This window comes from Gorilla gorilla, chromosome 5 (genome assembly GCF_029281585.2).
Source record: "Gorilla gorilla gorilla isolate KB3781 chromosome 5, NHGRI_mGorGor1-v2.1_pri, whole genome shotgun sequence".
Taxonomy (NCBI): Eukaryota; Metazoa; Chordata; class Mammalia; order Primates; family Hominidae; genus Gorilla; species Gorilla gorilla.
Genome location: NC_073229.2, coordinates 24,188,487 through 24,213,121, shown reverse-complemented (window position 1 = coordinate 24,213,121; position 24,635 = coordinate 24,188,487). Strand labels below are relative to the sequence as shown.

Genomic DNA, 24,635 nt, shown 5'->3' with positions numbered 1-24,635 from the left:
TTCCCACTCCCTTGGATGAGAACTGCATCTCTTCCATCTCTTATTCTGAGTGGCTTGGCTAAGACATTCACTGACTCCATGGGGCAACTTCACCTACAGAGGAAAGAGCCATCCTCCTGTGGGCAGGTGATGTGTCCTTTTTCTTTCCCTGATGTGCCCAGTCCTCTTGCAAGTGACTTGAAAGGATGCACCGGCCTGGCTGCAGGCAGAGGGTGAGTCTGGGAGACAGATCAGCTGTGGCAACCTTTATGCAAGGATGAATTGGAAAAACCAACCCTGACCAGTCCATTTATCTCACATCTTGCTTCTCATCCTGCACTGAAAATGAATGGGATACTAGTGGTCCTGATGCCATGGGAAAACCTAGAGTGACAAGATCAGCACTTCCAGCATCCAGTCGTTCATTCTCTTTTACTTATTTTTAATTTTTGTGTGCGTGTGCACTTCAATGTCCCTTATTTTTAAAAGAGTAAGGTCAAATTGAACAAATGGCCCTGGTGACTAGAGTGACCATCTGGACCTCTCTGGGCAGCTCTTTGGGTGGCAGTTGTAGGATCAGGTACTTGCTCAAGCACTGCATCATCACTCCCCAGCTTAGAGTGAGGCCAATTCAGATGCTTAATCAACTTCTCTTTTCCATCTCCTGCAGTTCAAACGGCATTTTGCCCCCATCTCCCTCCAAAGTGGCAGATATCACAATGCCATGCGTTTGCACAAGCCAGTCCCTCTAACAGCAGATGTGATCCTGAGGCTGGGCTCCTGAATTGCTCCCCACTTGGGAGCCCTGTATGGGATGAATTGCATCCCCTCAAATTTATGTGTTGAAGTCCCAACCCCCAGTACAGTACAGCCCCCTTATCCAAGATTTCACTTTCCAAGGTTTTGGTTACTCTCAGCCAACTGCAGTCCAAAAATATTAAATAGAAAATTCCAGAAATAATTCATAAGTTTGACATTGAGCATCCTTCTGAGTAGCATGATGAAATCTCATGCTGTCCAGCTCCATCCCACCAGGAACATGAATTGTCTTAGAATATCCATGTTGTCTCTACTACCTGCCTGTCCGTCACTTAGTAGCTGTCTGATTTATTGGGTCCAAAAACCATAGTATATGTAGGGTTCAAAACGATCTATGATTTCAGGCATCCACTGGGAGCCTTGGAACGTATTCCTAGCAGACTGGGGGGACTACGGTATCTTAGAATGTGACTGTATGTGGAGATAGGGTCTTTTTTTTTTTTTTTTTTTTTTTTTTTAAGACAGAGTTTTGCTCCTCTTGCCCAGGCTGGAGTACAATGGCACGATCTTGGCTCACTGCAACCTCCACCTCCTGGGTTCAAGCAATTCTCCTGCCTCAGCCTCCCAAGTAGCTGGAATTACAGGCACGTGCCACCACGCCCAGCTAATTTTACATTTTTAGTAGAAACAGGATTTCACCATGTTGGTCAGGCTGGTCTTGAAAGCCTGACCTCAAGTGGTTCACCCTTCTCAGCATCCCAAAGTGCTGGGATTACAGGTGTGAGCCACCACACCCTGCTGGAGATAGGGTCTTTAAAGAGCTGATTAAGCTAAAGTGAGGCCATGAAGGTGGGCCCTAATCTGATATGATTGTGTCCTTATAAGAAGAAGAGATGAGGACACAGATGTACACAGAGGGAAGAGCACATGAGGAGACAGGGAGAAGATGCCACCTAGAAGCAAAGGAGAGCGGTCTCAGGAGAAACCAGCCCAGCTTCCAGAGCTGTGAGGAAATAAATCTCTATTATTTAAGTCCCCAGCCTGTGGTACTTTGTTATGGCAACCCTAGCTGACTAAGACACAGCCCGATTGGTTGGTTCTGACACTTCTTACCACAGTTCACTGCATTCTCTTCACTGAACTGCAATTTATCTGTTGGCGTATTGGGTTGGCCCGCTGGGGTGACAGGCCTGGCGTATGCACTTTTATTATCTCTAGCACTGAGAAACCCTGGCATTGATAGCTGCATGCGAAGTGCTTGCTGAATTCATGAGAGCTACTGCTGCAGTGAAAGCTCTGAAAGTGTCCAGAGAGGGACAGGAATCTTCTCTTTGGGCAGAAGTGATCTTTTCACTTCACTTGCAAAGTACATCAGATGGAAAGGTAGCCCAGGTGTACAGTGTTGGGGAAGGGCCTACTGGAAGCTTCTTTTCCTAATTTTCAACTGGTGAGGTTTGATGATTTGGTAGACTCACTGATCATTTTGTTCTTTTTTGGGTTCTGTGGTGTTAGTAAATGGCTATATTTAGATTCAATTTCTCTTGTACTCTTTGTTGCTCTGCCATTCTCTCTTCCGCTCCCCGCCCTGGCCCCACCCCTCCTTCTCCCAAAGGCTCCCAGTGGCCCTCCCAGACCTGCTGCAGGTGGAGAAAGTGTTCAGCTGCTGGTCCCCTCTCCCCACCCCAACTCCCCTCACCCACCCCAGCTCCAACTGAGCACTAGCGGCTCACATCTGTGGGCCTTGCTTTCCCCATAAACACACATGGGTGTACTGCAAGGGCTTACCGCAACTCTGGTAGAGCACTTCCAAGCCACTGTCGCTACAGACCACGTGTGTGGGCCAGGCTTTCCCACCGCCGCCTCCACTGCAGCTGGGAAAAATCAGAGTCCAGAGGAAGAGAGTGGCTGTGAAACCCTTCATGGTGGAGGCCTGTATGGGACACACAGAAAAATAACCGGCCAATAAAAAGCCTGTAAAATTTCTTCCTCTCGCCTCACTAAGGCGGTGGGATGTTCAGTTTCACTTCTCAAATTTTAGACTCCCTGGGAACCACAGTCAGAAGTAAAAGGCTGAGAGCAGAGGCATTTGAATACTGTTCCCCCAGAACCTTGAATCTACAGGTGTGGCTGGTCTGGTCTGGGGTAGGATGCTTGTTGACTTTCTGCTTTCACAGGGAGAGGGTCAGTAGTGATGCGTGAACTTACCTCTTGGGGCCCCTCGGAACAGTCTCCACCCCCAGGTGAGGTTGTAAACTTGGGAAAGACAAAGCGCAGGCCACCATCTGTTTCCCATCTCCAGCCCCCGAGTCTCTGCAGGCTCTTGATGCAGGCTGTGTATGGACCAGGGACCTGGCTGCAGCCAGCAAGCAGCTGATAGCACGAGGGCTACAGAATGACATTTGGAATCTGGAATGAGGCTTTGGCCCTATTGTCACTTTCCTCTCCTCTGGCTTTGGCTCTGCTCTTAGGTTTGGGATTTTAGCAGTGAATTGTCCAGCTGCAGAACAGACCTTGTTTTGGGAGCTGCAGATGTGGTCTCTGGAGATGAGGCAGAGGCAATAGCCCTGAGAAGTGAGCCGTGTTCTATTTCTGGGTTTGGCTTGGTAGAAAAAGTAGGAAGGGTGGGGAGGTGGGGCCACCCTTAAGGAGGCTGGTTTGATGGTTTTGGTGTTAGTGGGATCATTGACATCTACATCTCACTTTCTCTTCAAAGCCAAGATTGTCTTCCTTCTTCCATGTATCTCTATTATGCTGCAGGACAGGAAGGTTTCTCAGTCTTGATTCCCCAACCCTGCCCCAGCTTCACCTTAATATAAGAGTACCAGAGTCAGTGCCAAGGTCAGCAGATTTCAGGAGCAACAGAAAACACTATTTTCCCTGGGAGGAACAGCATTTTTCTGAATGCACTAGGTAAATTTACTATTTCTGCTGATGGCTAAGCAAAAATTAGTTAGCTCAAAACTTTTTTTGAAATAGGTGGAACTTAATTACCAATAAATTAATTGGTAAATAATTTGGATTTCTTGATAGACATCAGAGAGTGGTCATTTGGAGAAGGAACAGTTCTGGATTGATTATTTTTAGGTGCCTCTGCAAATAAGTTCAGTGATGATGGCTTTCAACAGCAGTTCTCAAAGTGCGGCCTGGGAAGATGACAGCCTCAGCTTCCACTGGGGGCTTGTTAGAGATGCAAATCCTGGGCTACTCACAAGGCCTATTAAATCAGAAACTCTGGGGGCGGGCTCACCATTCTGGATTTTCACAAGCCCTCCAGGTGTGCCTGATGCAGTCTCAAGTTTGAGAACTGCTGGCTTTTACAGAACACAAAGCGAAGGTTGAGCCCCAAGGGAGTGGTGGGAAGTTGCTCTAAGAAGAAACAAGGTGGCCCCTCTGGCCTGTGTGAGTGGAAAGCAGCTGCGCTGTGAGCAAGATCTCAGGAGATGAGAGTCTGAAGCTCATGGTGAGAGCGGCGGCCCTGGTGGAAGCGTGGTAGCCCCCAGAAGGTCCAGGATGGAACACAGAAGCTTTCCCTTGGGATATGTGAGTGCTCCAGCAGTTGTAAAGGGAGCTCTGAACATGTGAGTGAGGAGAGCAATTGAGGGTGAGAGCATCCTTCCCTGCAAAGTGCGCCATGATTGACACTGGAGGAGGAGTCCAGGAGTGCAGGGCAGGGAGCAGAAAACCCAGCAGAGAGCTGTGGGCAGCGGTGGCAGGGAAATGGTGTTAGTATGTTCCGGCTGCCACAACAGAAATACCTTAGACTGGGTGGCTTAAATGACAAGCATTTATTTCTCACCATTCTGGAGGGTGGAGGTCCAAAGTCGGAGATTAAGGTGCTAGAAGATTCGGTGTCTGGTGAGGGGCCTCTGGTTCACAAATGGTGCCTTCTGGCTGTGCCCTCACATGGTGGAAGGGGCGAGGGGTTTCTCTTAGGCCTCTTTTATAAAGGCACTAATCCCATGTATGAGAGCTCCATTCTTATGACCTAATCACCTCCCAAAGGCCCTTCCTCCTAATACTATCACCTTGAGGCTCAGGATTTCAATATATGAGTTTGGGCAGGGACACAAACATTGGCTTTATTGCAGAAACACTGTCATCTGAAGACAGGGCTACAGATTTTTGAGAATCAAAAGACCTGGAAATGAAAGGAAGCATAATTCAGGGATCGCACTAGCATTTAGAAATATTCCAAATGGACCAATCAGGAACCTTGTGATCATGGTGACCCTAGGACATTGGTCTTCAGGCTAGAGTGGTCTTCAGGGCATCAGCATCAGCTGGGGGGCTTGTTAACATGCAGATTGCTGGACCCCACCCCAGAGTTTCTGCTCCTGTGTGTCTGGTGAGGCCTGAGAACCTGTGTTTCTAACATGTTCCCAGGTGATGCCAGTGTTGTTGTTCTGGGGCCACATTCTGAGGACCTCTGGTTTAGCTTACAGAATTTGATTGTTTGAAGAATGTACAATTAAAAAAATCTTCTTAATAAAATGTTTTGTTTTATGACAGATGGCATTTTATATAACACATATATAACATACCCATATAGGATAAAAAGAGTAAGCCACATTCTCTAAGGAATTCTACTTACTAGTTCTGCCTACTGAAAATGGGATTTGATTGAAATCATTAGTTATGGCCCATCTAGTTCAGAAATCAACCCATAATGATGTCTTGAAGAGTTCTTTGGCTGTCTTTATAAAGGTTCTAGTTAATGTGTTCTTTGAGAATGTCCTATTCCCTAATTATAGAATAAAATTAGAATCGGTTTATGATAGTTATTTAAAATATGGTTATGTCTATGTAATGGTAACCAAACACACACATACTGTCAGGCTTTGATGCTGACTTCTAATCTCTTAGCAAGCTGTAGCTGAAGAAGCTGTGCTCTGGTCTCATTCAGATTTCTCTTCTACTTTTTGGACAATCCTCCTCTTCTTCCATGTCTCACACTGCTCTCCTTCGTATATATATATTATTTTATTTTATTTTTTTGAGACGAAGTCTCACTCTGTCATCCAGGCTGGAGTGCAGTGGCATTATTTCAGCTCACTGCAACCTCCACCTCCCGGGTTCAAGTGATTCTCCTGCCTCAGCCTCCCAAGTAGCTGGGATTATAGACGTATACCACCATGTCCAGCTAATTTTTGTATTTTTAGTAGAGACAGGGTTTTGCCATGTTGGCCAGGCTAGTCTTGAAGACCTGACCTCAGGTGATTCACCCGCCTCAGCCTCCCAAAGTGCTGGGATTACAGACGTGAGCCACTGCACCCACCCTTGCTTTCCTTTCATAGAGGTCGTCTTGGGGATGGTGCCTTTCTTTTCTTGCAGAGTAAAAATATTCTTATCAAGATGACCATCCCTAAAGCCATTCTTAAGGAGAAAATGTTTGTTTGAGGAGAGACTTAAGGAATCAAATGTGAGACTCTGGGGGCAGGAGTCCAGCTATGTATGTAAGCAAGTAAGGGTGAAGCTGCGCCACAAGAGAAAATACAATACTCCAGGGAGTGAGGGGAGAAAAAAGAAAGGCCTGGAGGGGGGAGGAGAGGAGAGGAGAGGAGGAGAGAAGGGGAGAGGAGGGGTAAGCAGGTAAATGGCTGCTGTGGAGTGGAGGGAAGCAGCCTGCCAGCAGGTGGGACAAGCAAAGGTCCCTTAGGAACAGATTCTGCATTGCTTCCTGTGCAGTGTGCAATGTGACAGCCCTCTCCACTCTGTGACCCACAAAAGGTCAGGGAGAGGGGGTTTGGGCCGATGTAACCTACATTACATGTGCCAGTAGATGGCAGACAGTCCTAACTAGTCTTTTGACGCTACACAATGATGATGTAGCACTCTGTCTCCAGTGGCAAATGTACCTTCCTCATCATTTGTATCCGACTGTGGCTGCTCTCCTCTCATTTCCCTCAGATCTTTATTATATTGTGCAAAAATTTCCCTTTGCATAGCACTGCTACTTTGGTTTTTTCTCTGTGGCCTGTCTATGAGTTTCTGCCACACTGCAGTGGGAAGAGACAGGTTTGATCACATCCTGCCTTTGTCTTCTAGATCAGGGGGTCCCTAACCCCTGGGCCACAGACCAGTACTGGTCCATGACCTCTTACGAACTGGGCAGCACAGCAGGAGGTGAGTGAGGCTTCATCCCTATTTATAGCTGCTCCCCATTGCTTGCATTACTGCCTGAGCTCTGCCTCCTGTCAGATCAGCAGTGGCATTAGATTCTCATAAGAAAGCAAACCCTATTGTGAACTGTGCGTGCGAGAGATCTAGGTTGCACACTCCTTATGAGAATCTAATGCCTGATGATCTGTCACTGTCCCCCATCACCCCCAGATGGGACCATCTAGTTGCAGGAAAACAAGCTCAGGCCTCCCATTCATTCTGTATTATGGTGAGTTGTATAATTCTTTCATTATATATTATAATGTAATAATAGAAATAAAGTGCACAATAAATGTAATGCACTTGAATCATTCCGAAACTACCCACTACCCACCCTCCTATCCATGGAAAAACCATCTTCAACAAAACTAGTCTCTGGTGCCAAAAAGGTCGGGGACTGCTGTCCTAGATTGAGTGCAACCCAAAAACTGCTCCCCTCCTGTGTAGAAGTCAGGAAACCATGCAACTTCCTGTGTAACACAGTTTCACAGCCCCCTTGACTGACTGCTGAGGTTTTACTTTTTAGTTAGTTTCAAACCCTATGTTATATGGGCTATACAAATATTTTGTGGAATTGATGCCAGCCTACTAAGCTTTTCAGTAGAGTCTTTCTCACGATCTCTCAGACTTCTGGAAGACTCACTGCACAGAAAGTGTGAGATGACCACAAAGTCTCTTGGGCTCTTGATGTCCCATACTCTGTATATGTATTTGATAGAAATGTATAGAAACCAACTGTATGCTTTCTACACAACTAGGGAAAATTCATCTGTCTGTCTGCTTCAGGTTCTCACACTGATTTATCCAACAAATATTTATTAAGCACCTCCAAAATGCTTACATTTCCCAGCACCAGGAATACAGCAAAACAAAGTTCCTGTTCTCAGGGAGATTAACTTTTAGTGGGAAAAGGCAGACAATATTTTTAGTACAATTGTTTAATAAAAGAGAAGAGACTGCTTTTTGAAACGCTTCTTGGATTTCACAAGGAAAATTGGAGTAAGTGTTCTGAAATATTTTCAGCTGGCTGTTTATTGTGTATATACAATAAACTTTTTTTAATTTGCTCCAGACTGGTAGCTCATTAGGGTTACCAATACGTGTTTGCTCCAATGGACAAACTGTAGTAGGCCTATCTTGGACACTACCCTTTCCTCATTTCCTTGTTACCCCATTTGTTACTAATATTTTATTCTGAGGACATACTATACAAAGTACTTGCTTTTCAAATAAGTCTACGTTATACTGTGGCAAACTACAAACAGAAATGGTTTTTGTTGGTGTGAGGAACACATATGTGGGGCCAGGAAAGAGGTGAGCACTTACAGATCAGTCCGATCAATTTTCCAGTGATGAAAAGAGCAACACATTGCAGCATCTGGTTAAAGTCAAAGAAATTGCTCTGAGCTGCAGAGAGGGGAGCTCTAGCGTGAAAGGACTGACGACCATTGTATAAAAATCCTCTGCAGCATGGGACAAATTAGCAACTTGTAGCTACGACTCTGTTCCTCACATTGAGAATAATGCTCTCAAGATCTCATCTTGATAAGATTGAAGTGATTTCAGTAAGCCGAAGGAAAAACACTGGGGAGGGAACCAGAAATGGGATGAAGAATGCAAAGAGTTCTTTTACGTGCTACGAAGAAGGGGTCCTCATTCGCTGTTGTAGATAGGATCCCATGCTCTGGCTTCAGTGTGTCCCTCCAGTTCTGGCTAATTCCAGAACTTCCGGCTGCCATTATGGGATTTGCACTTGCCACATTTAATCCAAAGTATTGGAGATCTCGTTTTGCTGGACTGGCAGGTGGTATTTGGAATAAAATAATTTACTTATTCTCTGGATCAGACTGTTAGGGATGTTGTTGAGCTCTCTCCTGGCAGCGGCTGGCAGATCCACCCAGAATTCTTCTGAAGAGATCTGATGAGGTCTTTCTAGTTCAGAATTCTTCTGAAGATGTCTTCTAATTCCCTATAGTAGTAAACATCCTAGCAGTAATTTTGACATACAAATAATGGCCTTTGAAGTAGCCTGTGTTTTTTCTTTTTTGGAATGAATAAGAATATCCGAAATGCACTTCTGTTATGTCTCAGGCATTCTTCTAAGTGCATTCCATGTATTCTTTGATCCATTTCATCCTCACAGCAGCCTTACAAGGTAAACACAGCTCTGTCATCCACTCTTTGCCCCACCTCCCTGCCCAACCCCTGGCTCTGCAACTCTGAAATAAATTCCAAAGTCTTCCAAGTTTACAGAGGAGGAAATTTTTTTTTTAAAGGTAGTTTTTTTGGTGGAAAAATCTCATCTAAACTGATGAGACTGTTTATAGTTTTAATTTATCTCACCTGGGTGTATTTCACTATGTTTTGCTGCATACTATTAATGTGATTGATTTGTGGTTAATGGGTACTGTACCAGACTCCGTTAGGAGTGTTATAAAATGTGAACTCTATTACCTTTCTAAAATCAAGAAATTCTGATTTATGAAACACATCTGTACTGAAGGATTTCAGGGAAAGGATTCTGGGCCTGTTGTATGATGAATCTTGTTCTCCTGATGAGGAAACTGAGGGCATAGTGAGTGATGCATCCAAGATCATACACACAGTAGGGCCATTGGAGGTCAGACAGTGAAACTCCCTTCTTAAGTTCTTGGCCTCTGAGAAAACGGCCTCTTTCCTACTACGCCCAGTGGTTTGCTTATCTTCCACTGTAGTGATATATCCCACAAGTGATCCCCAAGTGCTTGGAAACTGATGGGACTTGGACCATGTAGCTTCAAGAAGCAGGTCTGACCCAAGCTTCTGTCTCTCTCAGATGGAGGGAGAGGGGAAAGGCTGAGGGGAGGGGGCTCAAAGGGAATGGCCTTTGTGGTCTTGTAGGCCTGGGCTGAATCTTGTCTCTACTCTGTGGTATCAGTAGGTCACATAAGTTACATTCCCTTAATGTAGGTTAATTTACCTATAAAAAAGTCAATCATAATAAATGGTAACTGTTTTATTACTATTTTTATTTTTAGAGGAAGCTAGATATCTGGAGGTGCCTTAAAGCTGAAAGCTTCTTTGTCATCTAGTGTGCAGACTCAGCTGGGGCCAGGTCCTCCATAGTGAGGGACTACATGGATGAACCTATGTGATACATAATAGCTTCTCATTAGAAATGTAAAATAGCCACGGAAAACAGGACTCAGTTCAGAAGAGAGAGGCTTGGCAGATGGCTCCTGGAGGAGTCTGATGAGTGGTGCCTTTCCTGTCTCCACTGCACGCAGATGAAAACAAAGGGTCAGATGACATAACGGCACGCTGCTTCATAGACACAAATTGAGCTCTCTGCTTTTACTTTGAAGCTTGGATATGTGGGCTGCAATTGTAAGGTTATTGATGAACAAAGCAGGTGTTCAGAGGGTGGAAGGGGAAGCATTTTGTACTTTTCAGACAAAATGGTGCTTCATTGGCTGTGGCCTCTGCTCACCCGGAATTTGTATTATAACGTCCCTGGTCCTGAGCTGTCACTTCTTGCCCAAAAAGCTGGGCTTTCTTTTGTTACTGTTTTTGTTGTTGTTATTTGTTTGCTTGTTTTAGAGATGAAGTCTTGCTCTGTTGCCCAGGCTAAAGTGCAGTGGTGTGATCATAGTTCATTGCAGCCTTGAACTCCTGGGCTCAACTGATCCTCCCGCCTCAGCCTCCCGAGTATGGCACTAAAGGCATGCACCACCATACCTGGCTAATGTTTTATTTTCTAGAGACAACATCTTGTTGTCTTGCCCAGGTTGGTCTCAAACTCCTGGCTTTAAGCAATCCTCCCCCCTGCCCTGGCTCAACCTCCCAAGTAGCTGGAACTACAGGTGTGAGTCACTGCACTCAATCTTTGTTACCATTTGGAAGTGTAAGATTGGAAACTCCCCATCAAAGTCACTGAAAAATAGTATTTCCACTTGATATGGTTTGACTGTGTCCCCACTCAAATCTCATCTTAAATTTTCACATGTTGTGGGAGGTAATTGAATCATGGGGGCAGGTCTTTCCCATGTTGTTCTCGTGATAGTGAATAAGTTTCACTAGATACAGTTTTATAAGGGGGAGTTTCCATGCACAAGCTCTCTTTGTCTGCTGCCATCCATGTAAGACATGACTTGCTCCTCCTTGCCTTCTGCCATGATTGTGAGGCCTCCCCAGCCATGTGTAACTGTAAATCCATTAAACGTTTTTCCTGTATAAATTACCCAGTCTCAGGTATGTCTTTATTGCAGTATGAAAACAGACTAATACATCATTTCATTCCACGTGTGTGTCACTGCCCTAGATGGGACTTCTCATGGCCTCCTGGGATCCACCATGGCCCCCTTCCAAATCCATTATCCAGTCTACACCCAGAGCTATCCTGTCTGAAGGCGCATCTGCTAAGGGATGCCCTGCCAAAGCCTCTCAGTGCCCCCTGCACATACGTTTGAGGCCTCGCATGCTTTGGTCTCTTCCCATCCAGCCTCCCTGGCTGTGGGCACTCCAGCCTTGCTGCCTGCTCTCCCCTGCCCTGGCATCTCTAGTGCCTATCCTGGACTGCCCTTCCTTACCCCTTTTTTACCATATTGCCTGCACTTCCTTGAGAGTTCAACTCAGTGCTTGCTTCCTGAAGAAAGATGTTCTGTCAGCGCTGGGGAGCTCCCACTGAACTCGGCTCCTATAGCCCTGTGACCCTGCCTCTAGCTAGCATGGCTCAGCGTCAGTCACTTGATGAAGGTCTGACTCCTGCATAATACGCCAGGGAAGTTTTCTTCCTCCCCACTTTCTTCCCATCCTTCCTTCCTTCTCTTCCGTTCTCTTTCCCCCTCACTGTTGTGTGCCCAATGGCTAGCACATAATATATATTTCGCAAGATATTTTAGGCTAAATGGACAAAATATAGAGGATGAGGACAGCCCCACAAACTTGTCTTTCTGGCTGGGCCACTGGACCTCTGGATTTGGCAGGCAGGGCAGAGTAAGGTGGGGTGAGGGGCTTCCCTCCCAGGCGGTCTGGCCCTCAGGAAGTTAACAGTGTGAGTGTCATCTTCCCCTGAAAGTAGATCACAGTTCCTTTTTCCTCTTTTTTTGCTTCTCATTCTTAAAGTAGTATATTCTAATTGAAGGATTTGGGGGATATGCAAGCTAACCCTCCTCTGTGGGGCAGACAAACTGGAGAGACAGGAAAAATAATCACCCATAATCTCAATACCTAGAAATCACTTTTATTTACATCTTGTGAAATATCCTTCCAGTACACACACACACACACACACACACACACACACACACACACACAATCATACTGTACCAACTGTATATGCTATAACATTATAGTACTTCCATTGGTCACTTAGAATTCTTCCATTACTTGACTTTCAATAACTACATAGTATTCTACTGTATGGGTTGACCACAATTTATTTAAACACTTTACATGTAGACACTTGATAACAAAATAATTAATAGGAGATGATGCTACAGAGTTGCTTTATTGCTCTATTTTTGTGCAGCTATGATTATTTTTTCCATCTGGTAAATACCTGAATGCGAAATGCTCCGTGAAAGAGTTACGAGATTATTCAGGAGTTTGATACATGCTATTATGTTGTTTTCTAGATACATTGAAAAATTTAACCATCTCATCAGCCGCTAGGCATTATCATTTTACAGTATTTTTTGTTAAACATTGTCAGATAAATGTTAGATAAACATTGGTTCTCCTTATATTCACTTGGGTTTTTTTTCAGCACTGATAGAGTTGAATATTTTTTTTTACATTATTACTGGACATTTGTGTTTCTTAATAAATTTCTGTGCAAGGCTATTGCCTATTTTCTATTATAAAATCAAATTTAAAGGAAAGAAACAAAAGGTAAGAGATTGCTGAATTTAAACCTTCATGAAAATTCAGTTTAACCAGCATTTATTGTTACCTCCTTTTTGCACAGTGCTTTTTATTCTTGGACAAACATGGTTCTGATCTGGTGCAGGTAAAGAAAATCCTACAATGAGATTTGTTTGAGACTTAACTTTACTCTGTGGATAATGCCGGCTATTAATAAAATATACAGTGCTTATAATACATAAATAAAAAGAAAAATAAGTCTTGATCTAAGGTATTGCATTTGCTTGGGTGATTTGTCTATACGTACAGATGATTAACTTGGAAGTCATGTGGGAAAAGGTGAATTCAGGTACATTGTTTAGTTGCGACTCTTCAAGGCAAACACATGATTGTAGACTGCTGCTGCAGTTTTAGCTGCAACTTGGAGTACGTGGTCTTCTGGAGAAGCTTCTGAATGTTTGGTAAAGGCCGTTGTGGTTGTGTGACCAATTCCTTATATGTTTTTTAATTTTTTATTTTTAAACACGGGTGTCACTCTGTTGCCCAGGCTGGAGTGTAGTGGTGTGATTATGGCTCACTGTAGTCTTGAACTCCTGAGCCCAAGTGACCCTCCCACTTCTGCCTCCCAAAGTGTTGTGGTCACAGGCATGAAACATCGTGCTTGGCCATCAATTTCTTATATTCTGAACAAATATAAAATAGTATTGCTCAACAATTGCTCTCTCCCAAGCACTCACCAGCAGAGGACACTATATAAAGGAGGTTGCATGAGGTGGGTGGAGTCGGACAGACAGACCTGTGTCTACATTCTGGTCTCACTAATGACTACTATATGACTTTGGCAAGTCACAGACTCACCGGCAAAATGAAACTTATTAAATCCATGTTTAAGATTTGAAAACAAAACAAGATAAAGATTGAACATGTATCGAAGTGTTTTATATATATACACACACCCATATATATACGCTTATATATATATACACACACACACACACACACACACATACACAGAGGGAGAGACTTAAGTTTACTCTGAGGATGATGCCAACTATTAATAAAGTATACAGTGCTTACAACATGTAAACAAAAATAAAAAGAATTCCTGACCTAAGAATAAACACAGACGACTTAAACACACACACACCTGGTAGCCCTCATTAGGAAATAGTTCAGTCTAAATTAGAATTAGGGGTTGGGACATATATGTGAATGAACACAATACTTTAAAAAATGCTAGTGAAGAAAATATCAACAAAATAGTAGTTTCTAACAGTGTTGAATATGATTCAGAAGATTGGAGCTTCTTGGTGAACAAGTAGAAAACTACTTTAAAGTTAAATGAGAATAATTTACTTCCCACTCATTGGTAGACTAAAACCTACTAATTTTTGGAGAGAATGGTTGGATCAGAACTATATCCATAATTTTTCCAGGCTGCTTGGTTGCTGTGTTTTGCCAAGGAAAAAGATTACACATCATAATACAGACACTTATATAGCAACATTTATATTTTTACCCTAGTGCTTCTGTCTGCTTTCTTATTTCTGACTCATAACAGCCATTTAAAATAGGCAGTCAGATATTACATGTCTGGCTTCTCTGTTAAGGAAAAGGTCTTTGTCATACACCCTTGAATCCTTTCTGTCTTGAATGGTGTCTGGACTATAGTTCATGGTCTTAAGAGTTAGTTAACTGAACAGTAATAAAAAGAAACAACTTACCTTTTTGAGAGCTTCCAAGATGCTAGGCACTGTATTTTACAGGGATTTGAGGCAGGTATTGTATAATACCCATTATACAAATGAGGAAACTGAAGTTTAGGGCAATTAAGTAATTTGTCTAAGGTCTCAAAATGACAGAGCCAAGATTCAAATCCAGAGCTAATATCCAAATCCATTTTCTTAACTATAACACTGTATTGCTCCAAGTGAATAAACTAGCAGGCAAACAAGCTCTACGGTAAAGGAATAAATGCAGGATAAGAAAGATTAGTTTTTTTGTCCATGTTCACAAAGCTTACCATTAGTGGGTTGTAACTAAATGTCTTTGTTTGCATTACTCCATCTGCCACGGCTTCCTTGGCTGTACCCTATTCCAGCTGGAGAAAATAACAGATTAATCTGTCATGCCTAGAAGTGTTATTTGTCCTATCTACTGTTTGCTTTTTTTCATTCCCACCTCCTCCTGGATTAATATAGTATTAATTCAGTATTCCATTTTATCTCCTCTAGCAGTTTAACTATACCTTCTTGTTTTATGTTAGTGGTTGCTCTAGTGTGTTGTCCAGTAGGCTAGCCCTTTGCTATGTTAGCATGGGAAATACGACTGAAATGAACTGAGATGTGTGGATGGTTTAACATACACACTAGCTTTTGAAGGATTAATGTAAAATGTGTAAAATAAATAGCTCACTAGTAATTTTTTATGTTGATTACATATTGAAGTTATAATATTTTGAAGATCCTAGGTTAAATATAATACTACAATTAATTTCCTCTATTTCTTTTATGCTTTTAATGTGGCTTCCAGAAAATTTAAAGATATATATGTGGCTTGTATTTGTGGTTTATATTATATTTCTATTGGACAGTACTGCTCTCAAGATAGTATATTAATAGAATGTAAGATATATATTATAACAACATAATTCAATTAGTAATTATATAATCAATAATTATATATTATATAATTATAATTAATACAATAATTATATAATATATTATAATGGGTTAATAAGATATATTAGAATAATTAGAATATAATACAATAATATAAGAAACTTGCAATAATACATTTCCACTTAACCACTCCAATTTCTTATTCTATTGCATGTATTTAACTTCTATATATGTTGTAAATCTCCCAATACATTGTCACTTTTTTTTCTTAACTAGTTATTAAGAACTGTGAAATTTCAGAGACTTCATCCCACTTGCAAGCTAATAGGTACCCTGTTGCTGTTTGAGGGATGTTGACAAGAGACATGAGACTCCTGGGTCAAAGGACTTTATTACTCAAAGAACAATGAGCAGCATGAGCATCCGTGTATTTGCATTGACTCCTCTTTCCCCTAAGTTCCACATGGGCGATGTGATGGACCCCGATAGATACTACACAAGCAGAGGGTTTGTGATGAAGCTAAGGAACTCACGGTCTAGTGCCTAGCATGTTTTGAACAAGCAGTAAACATTGCAGAAAGCAGCTAACAGGCCAGTCTTCCTACCGTTAGAAAGGGAGTAGTTTCTTAGTATTTACACTGTCATTACCTTGCTACTTAGTCACCTTCATGATTAGCTACAGAAATTGCTGCTTATCAGGAGACAGATAAACTTTGAAATCTGGCACATGCTGCAAGAACTTGCGTAGATGCTCATGGTGCATGGCATACAACTCAACACAATCAATTGCCTTAAAAAAAAAAATGAGGAAAAAAATGATTTCATATTTACCTACGTTTACCAGTTTTGGTGCTCTTCTTTTGTGAGAATCCTAGTTTTCCATATATTGTTATTTCCCTTCAAACTGAAGAACTTCTTTTAATGTTTTCTGAAGTGTAGATCTGCTGGTAATTATCTCAGCTTTTATTTTCCTGAAAATGTCTGTCTTTTACTTTTTATTTTTGAAGAGTTCTTTAACTGTGTATAGAATTTTGATAGTTATTCTTCCAGAACTTTAAATATTTTGTTTTATTGTATTCTGGTTTAAATCTCATGAGAAGTTAAGGATTATTTTTACTTTTGTTCCTCTGCATCTAGTGTTTGTTTTCTTTGATTGCTCTTAAAATTGCCTGTTTGTTTTTGGTTTTCAGAAGTTTGACTGCGATGTGTCTTGCTATGATTTTATCTGTGTTTATCCTACTTGGGGTTCTTTGAATCTCCTGGAGCTATGAGTTGAATTACTTACAATTTGGAATATTTAAGGCTATTATTTCCTTAATTATTTTTTTGCTATATTATTTATCTCCTCTCTTTCTGGGACTCTGATTACTTGTATGTTAGACTGATATCATCACACAAATACTTAGGCTCTGTCTTTTTTCATCTTATTTATCTCTGTGTTTCAGTTTGGATAATTTCTATTTGAAATTTAAAATATAATATTTTTTATTTTAAATAATGTTTTCAGTTCCAAAATTTCCATGTGGCTTCTTTTGATAATGTCCATTTCTCTGCTGAGACTACTCATCTGTCCATTCATTATGTTTATCTTTTTCTTAAAGTCCTTAATTATATTTATATTAGGTGTCTTAAAGTCCTTGTCAGCTAAACTCAATATGAGACACGTCTTTGTGTTTTTATTAACTGATATATTATGGGTTCCATTTTCCTGCTTCTTTACAGTGTCTAGTAATGTTTTCATTCTATGCTGGTCATTGTGAGAGTTTGAATTATGTCAAGAGTTTGAATTATGTGGACCTGCTTCAAAGAATATTGGTTGTTAACATAGTCTTGTTAGCAAAAAATCTTGAGTAGTAAACCCACGGCAGCTCAGGTTGATTATGCTGAAATTTGGTTTAGGCTTTGTTAGTGTAGGCCTAGCATAATCCTCACTATAGGGCTAAGAGGGGCTCTGTCTCTGAGATGTGTCTTTTCTTGGGTTTCAGTTGAATTCCTACAGTCTCTTTACTCTGGCTGATCAAATTCAAATGTCTGTCAGTAATGAGTAACCTCCAGGATCTCTGTCAGTTCCCAGCCTTTCTTTAGTTGTTCTTTGTGAGGCTTTGCAGAATTTTGCCCTGCATAGTGTATAACTTAGTATTTAGCCAAACAGTCCAGAGGGCTCATGAAAATCCAGTTATCTGAATATCCCCAAACTCCAATCTTTTTCTCACTCCAGTTAGACTGCTGCTGTGTTTTGGGTGCTACTTCCCTGTGCCAGGCAGAAAGTCAGAATAATTGAGGACATCACTTTGTATTTCTTTTATTTCAAGTATTACAGCCCCATGCTGCCTGTTGTCCAATTCTTGAAAATAATTGCTTCGTATATTTTATCCAGTTTTACAGTTGTTTAGGGTGATGGGTATGTTTGATGCTCATTACTTCCTCATGACAAAAAGCCCCTAGAAACCTTAGAAGATTATTTCATTTGAACCTAAATTTGCCTGGTTCCCAAGCTGATCTTGCCACTATACCGGTAACTGGCAGATTTCACAACTAAATAAAATAAACAACTTTTGGTCAATATGTGAGAAACTCACAAGTAACATTACACTTAACTGTGGAAGATTGAAAGCTTTCCTCCTAACACCAGAAACAAGACATGGATTTCCACTTTTACCATTTCTATTCAACATAGTACTGGAAGTTCTAGCCAGAGAAATTAGGCAATATAAATAGTAAAAGGCATTCAAATTGGAAAGGAAGAAATAAAATTATCCTGCTTAGCAGATGACATTCTTATATGTAGAAAACTGTAAATATTATACACACGCACACACACATACACATGTGCACACACTGTTAATGAACTTAATAAGGGTACAGAATACAAAAAAGCACAAATACCAGCTGTGTTTCTATTCATTAGCAACATACAATCTAAAAAGGAAATTAAGAAATCAATTTCATTTACAACAGCATCAAAAATAATACAATACTTAGGAATAACTTTAACCAAGGAGACAAAAGCCTTATACACTGAAAAGTACGTAATATTTTCAGAAGAAAATTAAAGAAGACATAAATAAATGGAAAGACATCTGTGTTCTTGGACTGAAAGACTTAATATTGTTAAGATGTTAATACTACCAAAAGCAATCTACAAATTCAGTGCAATCCCTATCAAAATCCTAATGACATATTTTGCAAAAATAGAGAACTCATCCTAAAACTTACATGAAATCTCAAGAGACCCCCAAAATCCAAAACAATCTTGAAGAAAAAGAAAAAGTTGAATGACTCACACTGCCTGATTTCAAAAATTACAACAAAGCTACCGTAATCAAAATATGTGTTATTGGCATAAAGATAGACATATAGACCAATTAAACAGAAGAGAGAACCCAGAAATAAACACTCAAATACATGGTAAATTTCAACAGGAGTGCTGCTAAGACCACTCAATGGGGAAAGAGAGTTGTTTTAGTTTTTGTTTTGTTTTGTTTTGTATTCTTTTTAAGCAAATGATACTGGGAAAACTGGATACTCATATGCAAAAGAATGAAGCCTGGACCCTTACCTTATACATATACAAAAATTAACTCAAAGTGGATTGAAGACCCAAATTTAAGGTCTAAAATGATAAAAACTCTTAGAAGAAAACATAGGGAGAAATCTTCATGACATTGCATTTGCAATGATTTCTTGGAAATGATACCAACAGCATAGGCAAGAAAAGAAAAAAATAGACAAATTGGACTTCATAAAAATTAAAAACTTTTGTGCATCAAAGGACCCTATCAACAAAGTGAAGAGAACTCACAGAATGGGATAAAATATTTACAAGTCATATGTCGCATAGGGGATTTATATCCAGAATATGTTTAAAAAAAAAAACAACCCTTACAACTGAAAAACAAAACAAACAATCCAACTCAAAAACAGGCAAAAGTGTGAATAGGTAGAAAGAAGATCCATAATACATGAAAAGGATGCTCTGCATCATTAGTCATTAGGGAGATGTAGATTAAAGCTATGATGAGATACTACTTTACATCCATTAGGATGGCTAATTTTAAAAAACTGGAAAATAACAAGTGTTGACAAGGATGTGGATGTGAATTCTCTCAAATGCTGGTAGAGATATAAAAGGTGCAGCCATTGTAGAGAACAGTTTGGTGGTCCCCCAAAAAGTTAAACATAGAATTACCATATGATTCAGCCATTTCACTGCTAGATGTATACCCAAATGAATTGAAAGCAAGGACTTAAACTGATACTTGTGCACTGATGCTTATAACATTATTCACAGTAGCCAAAAGGTGAGAAAGAAGCCAAATATCTATCAACAGATGAATGGATAAACAAAATGTGGTATATACATACAATTGAAAATTACTTAGCCTTAAGCAGGAGTGAAATTATGATATACTACAACATGGATGAACCTTGAAAACATTACATTCAGTGAAACAAGCTAGACACAAAAAGACAAACATCGTATGATTCTACTTATATGAGGCACTTAGAATAAACATTCATAGAGGCAGGATGGTGGTTACCAGGAACTTGGGGGAGGGGAAAATGGGAAATTATTGTTTAATGGTTACAGAGTTTCTGTTTGGGGTGATAATAAAATTCTGGAAATGATGGAGATGGTTGCCCAACACTGTGAAGGTACTTAATGCCACTAAATTGTACACTTAAAAATTGTTAAAATGGTTTCTAAAAATGAGGCTAAACTAGGATTTATAACTTTTTATTTTGTAACAAATGCCATTAGAAAAGAAATTCCATCTACTATTGCTATAATTGTTTTAAAAGAAAGGATAGTTTAACACCAAAAAAGGGTAATGAAAGATACAATCTTAAACTAAAGGAGTGTTCTTCACAATCAGGACAGTTCGTAACCTCACACTGACATTTATATTATTATTTTTTGTTTTGTCTGAGTCTGGTAAAAATGTTTCATGTATCTGTGGGCAAGCATTTCAGAACTACTTGGAGCCGAGCCCAGGATACCAGGGACATTTTATAGTGGCAGAGAGCCCTGAGAGATTGTATACAACACAGTCTAGATTCTTCATATGATCCCTGAGATATATACTATACATTATATGTTGAAAATTTTACTTGTAATATTCATAACAGCCCAATATTCTGAGATACGCAGGGAAGGAGTGCTCTAGCAGCATACTTCTATAACATTTGTATCTTTTAAAATAATAACCATACAGCACTTGTGCAATTTATGAAGAAAATTTAAAAATGGTGTTGAATTAGTTGGAGCAGGTAGAGATTCCTTCCTTCCTTCCTTCCTTCTCTTGCTTGCTTTTTGAGACGGAGTCTTGCTTTGTCATCAGGCTGGAGTAGAGTGGCATGATCTCAGCTCACTGCAACCTCTGCCTCCCAGTTCAAGCGACTCTCCTGCTTCAGCCTCCCGAGTAGCTGGGACTACAGGTGTGCACCACCACACCCAGCTAATTTTTGTATTTTTAGTAGAGATGGGGTTTCACCATGTTGGCCAGGATGGTCTGGCTCTCTTGACCTTGTGATCCACCTGCCTTGGACTCTGAAAGGTTTCTTTCATTTTTAATGTTGTTTTCTCAAACCTTAAAAAATATCTGCAGGATCTTCAAAGTCAGCCTGCTGGTGTAGTATCCCCATTATTGTTTTTCTTTAATTTTTACTCCATGACATGAGAATTTGAAAGTGATCAGCTTTTTTGATTTTTGCAAAAGGGAGCTGTTTTTCTGCTGTGGTGAGTTGTCTTTGACAGATTAATATAACATGTTAAAACTGATATGTCAGGAAATATTTAAACAAATTAACATGTCTGTTAAAATGTAAATTGTGGACATACATAAATATTTCCTCCTTTATTGAACAGGACAAGCACATCTCCCCTGACCATACCTAAATGTTTGAATTTTCTCCAAGGACAAAGCTGGAGATGGTTGGCAAAAATGGAGGGCACATACATGAAGGAATTACTGTGTTTTATTGGCTTAACCTCAGGTGTGCCGGTGGCTTAGCCCTTTGGGTGAATGGCAGAGCCGAACCCTTTCTAGGAGTGCAGATATGAGGTCATCAAATTTCTGATGGCTCTGAATCATATCTGCTAGACTTTCTCTCCTTAGAGACAAGGAAAGCCTGTTTGTATTGAATATTTTTTTTTTTCCAGGTCAGCTGCAGCAAGGAAAAAGAGGAAATTAACTGCTTTCTACAAACTTTTTGCAATAGCCTTCATATCTAAGACTAAAGACTCCACTTAATTCAAACTGGGAACAGATTTTAAAATGTCAGGGACAGCTGGGGAGTGATTCTTTCAAAGTCCCAGGGCTCAAAATACTTGTCAGGCTAAGAGAACAAGGAGAAAGAGGCAGTACTCCAGCTGTTCAAATAGAAACTGTTGCCTCCAAAAGATTCCCTTTAAAACAAGCCATTCCTCCTCTTGCTCCCCAGCCTGCTCTCTAGTAGACCTCTTCGAGTTCCACTCAACGTTAGCTTCCATGCTGCAAACTTAGAAGCTGTTCTTGACTCTACGTCTCATTCCTCACATCCTCAGTGTGGCTTGTGGAAAGAAGAGGAACCAGAAAAGAATATGTTTGTGAAGTTCTGGCTTGAATCTCGTGCCGGGAGGTGAGTCTGTGCACACAGCCCCCGATCCTTCTAAATGCACGAGGATGACGACTTCTATTTTCCCATGGATGTCTGAGCTTCCAGCGAAGCAGTCTGTGAAAAAGCATCTGTTGCAAAGTAGGCATTCAGTACATGTAAAAAACAAATGCACACACAAACCAACGCTTCCCTTATTGCATCATTTCTCAGCTCCATCCCTCCTTTGCATTCTTACCACCTCTCCAGCCCTGGCCTGTGCAACCTTGAGACTGAGCTATGGAATAGCCTTTGGTCCTGTCCTGCCTGGAGTCTCTCTTTCCAAGCCCTTCTCTGGGTCACGGGGACAAAGTGCTCTGACCCGCACCTGACACACTGGTCTTTCTATGCACAGAACCCGGTGCATGTTCTTTTCTACTTTTAGGTTGGCAGTCAAAGTCCTTGGTCTGGAATTGGCTTTCAGAGTTAATTTTCCCAAAGCTGGTCTTCACACCTTGCTCCTTGGGCCTCCTTGTTTACAGCGAGGATAAAGGTTTGCCTTCTCTTCCCTTTATAAGCAAGTCACGGGGCTCCCACCTCCACCTTTGTCCATGCAGCTCTTCCTTGACTTCTTCGCCTTTCCTCTGCTTCACAGCTACTTTCCGTGGACTTTTCCCAGCTACACCCTGGAGGGTCTGTCTTCTCTTACCTCCATTGCACCAGCAGAATGGCTTGGAATTTATCATAGGTCACACTCTGTTTTGTATAAGTTCTGGGCCCTTATCTGGTTTAGAGCTCCTTGAGGGATTGGCATATACAGCTTTAGACCTTCAGAACGTAGCATTGCTTCAGAGGGGCCATAAATCCAGGTTAATGAGGAGGAACAGAATAGGATAGGTATTCCCCTGACCCGCCCAGGGACCTCCCCTGATGCTTGTAGCCTTGTCTTGGATAATTCTTCACTGCTATTGGAACATAGGTTTTACTGTTCATTTATTCTTTAACATGTTTTTATTAAGTGCCTACTGTGTATTAGGCACTGTGGTAGGCACTGGCAATGCAATAGTGAAGAAAGCATTTCCTAAGTCCTTTTTGCTTACAGAAGCTTCATTTCAAAATTACTTGCAGAAGGGTAGGGGTGAGTCCAGGTTTTGTGGAGCCTAGCACGTTTATAATTGATGGGCCCCCTTGGAAAAAAATACAAAATTTCAAATACAAATGAATATTTTGATTCAATGTTTAAAATGATAAAAGAAATAAAATATTATTAAATATTATTAAATTTATTAAATTTAAAACACTGACCAGTACCACAAACATTGAAAAATATATGAAAAAGCATTTTAGCTAGTTATCTGTGTAGTTTTCCTAAGTACTTGTTTCTCTTAGACATTTTTGACTTCCCTCTCTTCAGATGAAAGTTTTGTAATATTTTCCTAGAAAGAAGCTAGGAAGATAATTAAGTCTTCCCTCTAGCATTGTTGATTGAATTTGTTATTATTGCTGATAGTTTACAACAAATGAATTTTTAGTTCCCCAATTAGTTATGTGTGAATTTTCAGGATTAATGTCAAATTTGGGCAAATGTCTACTGAGTTTCCCTTATACAGTAATTATAAGATTCAAGGGCTTTCCAACTTTTCTCGTATACTAATCTCTAAAAAAATCTTCAAGTTGGAGCCGAAAACCGAATACCACATGTTCTTACTTGTAAGTGGGAGCTAAACACAGGGTGCCGTGGACATGAAGATGAAAGCAATAGACACTGGGGACTCCTAGAGTGGGGAGAGGGGGAGAGGGACAGGGCTGAAAAACTACCTCATGGGTGCTATGCTCCCTGGGTGGTGGAGTTATTTGTACCCCAAACCTCAGCATCACACAATATACCCATGTCACAAACCTGCATGTGCAGCCCCTAAATCTAAAATCAAAGTTGAAATTATTTTTAAAATAATTCATTCTCTTAACAAAAAGGGGAAAAAAGAAGATGGTTTGTTTATAATTGTTTTAGTTGAATCACCAACAATATTTCTAACAGGAGAGAACTTCCATTTTTGCCTAGGTGCCTGTAAGGACTGAAACTTCCACTTGCAATGATACAAGCCTGCTGATTGGAAACATTCCCCCACAGATTCCATTCCAAACCTTGTTTATCCCCACCCCACCCACTGGTCTCTGAGGGTTGGTGCTATGGAGAGACTCTAAGGCATGGTCAGTGTTGGTGCGTCAGCAGAATGGGTGGTAGGACCATCCCAGAAGCAACTCCTGCACCAGAACCCCCAGCATTGACGCTACATAAAAGTGACTGGGAATCACAAAAATATACACCTCTTGACCAATCGAATGGATGCCCAATACCAATCTCCCTTTAGCATCATCCCCAAAATGCCCTCAGCCACTCCACACCACCAGATAGGTCCTGGAAAAAGGGGCCGTGGGAGTGAGGGCTGGCCAGTCGACTTCATCCACTTCATAGTAAGTCTGCCTGTGGCAAAGGAAAGAAGTCAGCTCTGGGCTTATTGCCATGGACTGGAGGGACTGGAGTCCTTCAGAATGGTGCTCCCCAGAGTGAGAGCCATGGACCAGCAGTGTCAGAGTCACCTGGAGCTTGTAAGAATACAGATTCTTGGGCCCTATCCTAGATCTACTGGATCAGAACTGAGATCTTCAGGTGGTTCTGATGCATACTAAAGATGC

The 24,635-nt window shown here is 41.0% G+C and overlaps 1 protein-coding gene and 1 pseudogene across 1 annotated transcript in view; one reads left to right on the top strand and one right to left on the bottom strand.

Annotated features, from left to right (window-relative positions):
• The window catches only part of LY86 (lymphocyte antigen 86), a 66,536-nt gene extending 63,762 nt beyond the window's left edge, over positions 1 to 2,774 (bottom strand). Inside the window, exon 1 of the mRNA XM_004043236.4 lies at positions 2,524 to 2,774. Coding sequence (XP_004043284.1) covers positions 2,524 to 2,659 — 136 coding nt within the window. The 5' untranslated portion in view covers positions 2,660 to 2,774. The remainder of the gene's footprint in view (positions 1 to 2,523) is intronic.
• LOC109027128 (snRNA-activating protein complex subunit 5-like) overlaps positions 1 to 24,635 on the top strand; it is a 283,079-nt pseudogene that overhangs the window by 31,520 nt on the left and 226,924 nt on the right.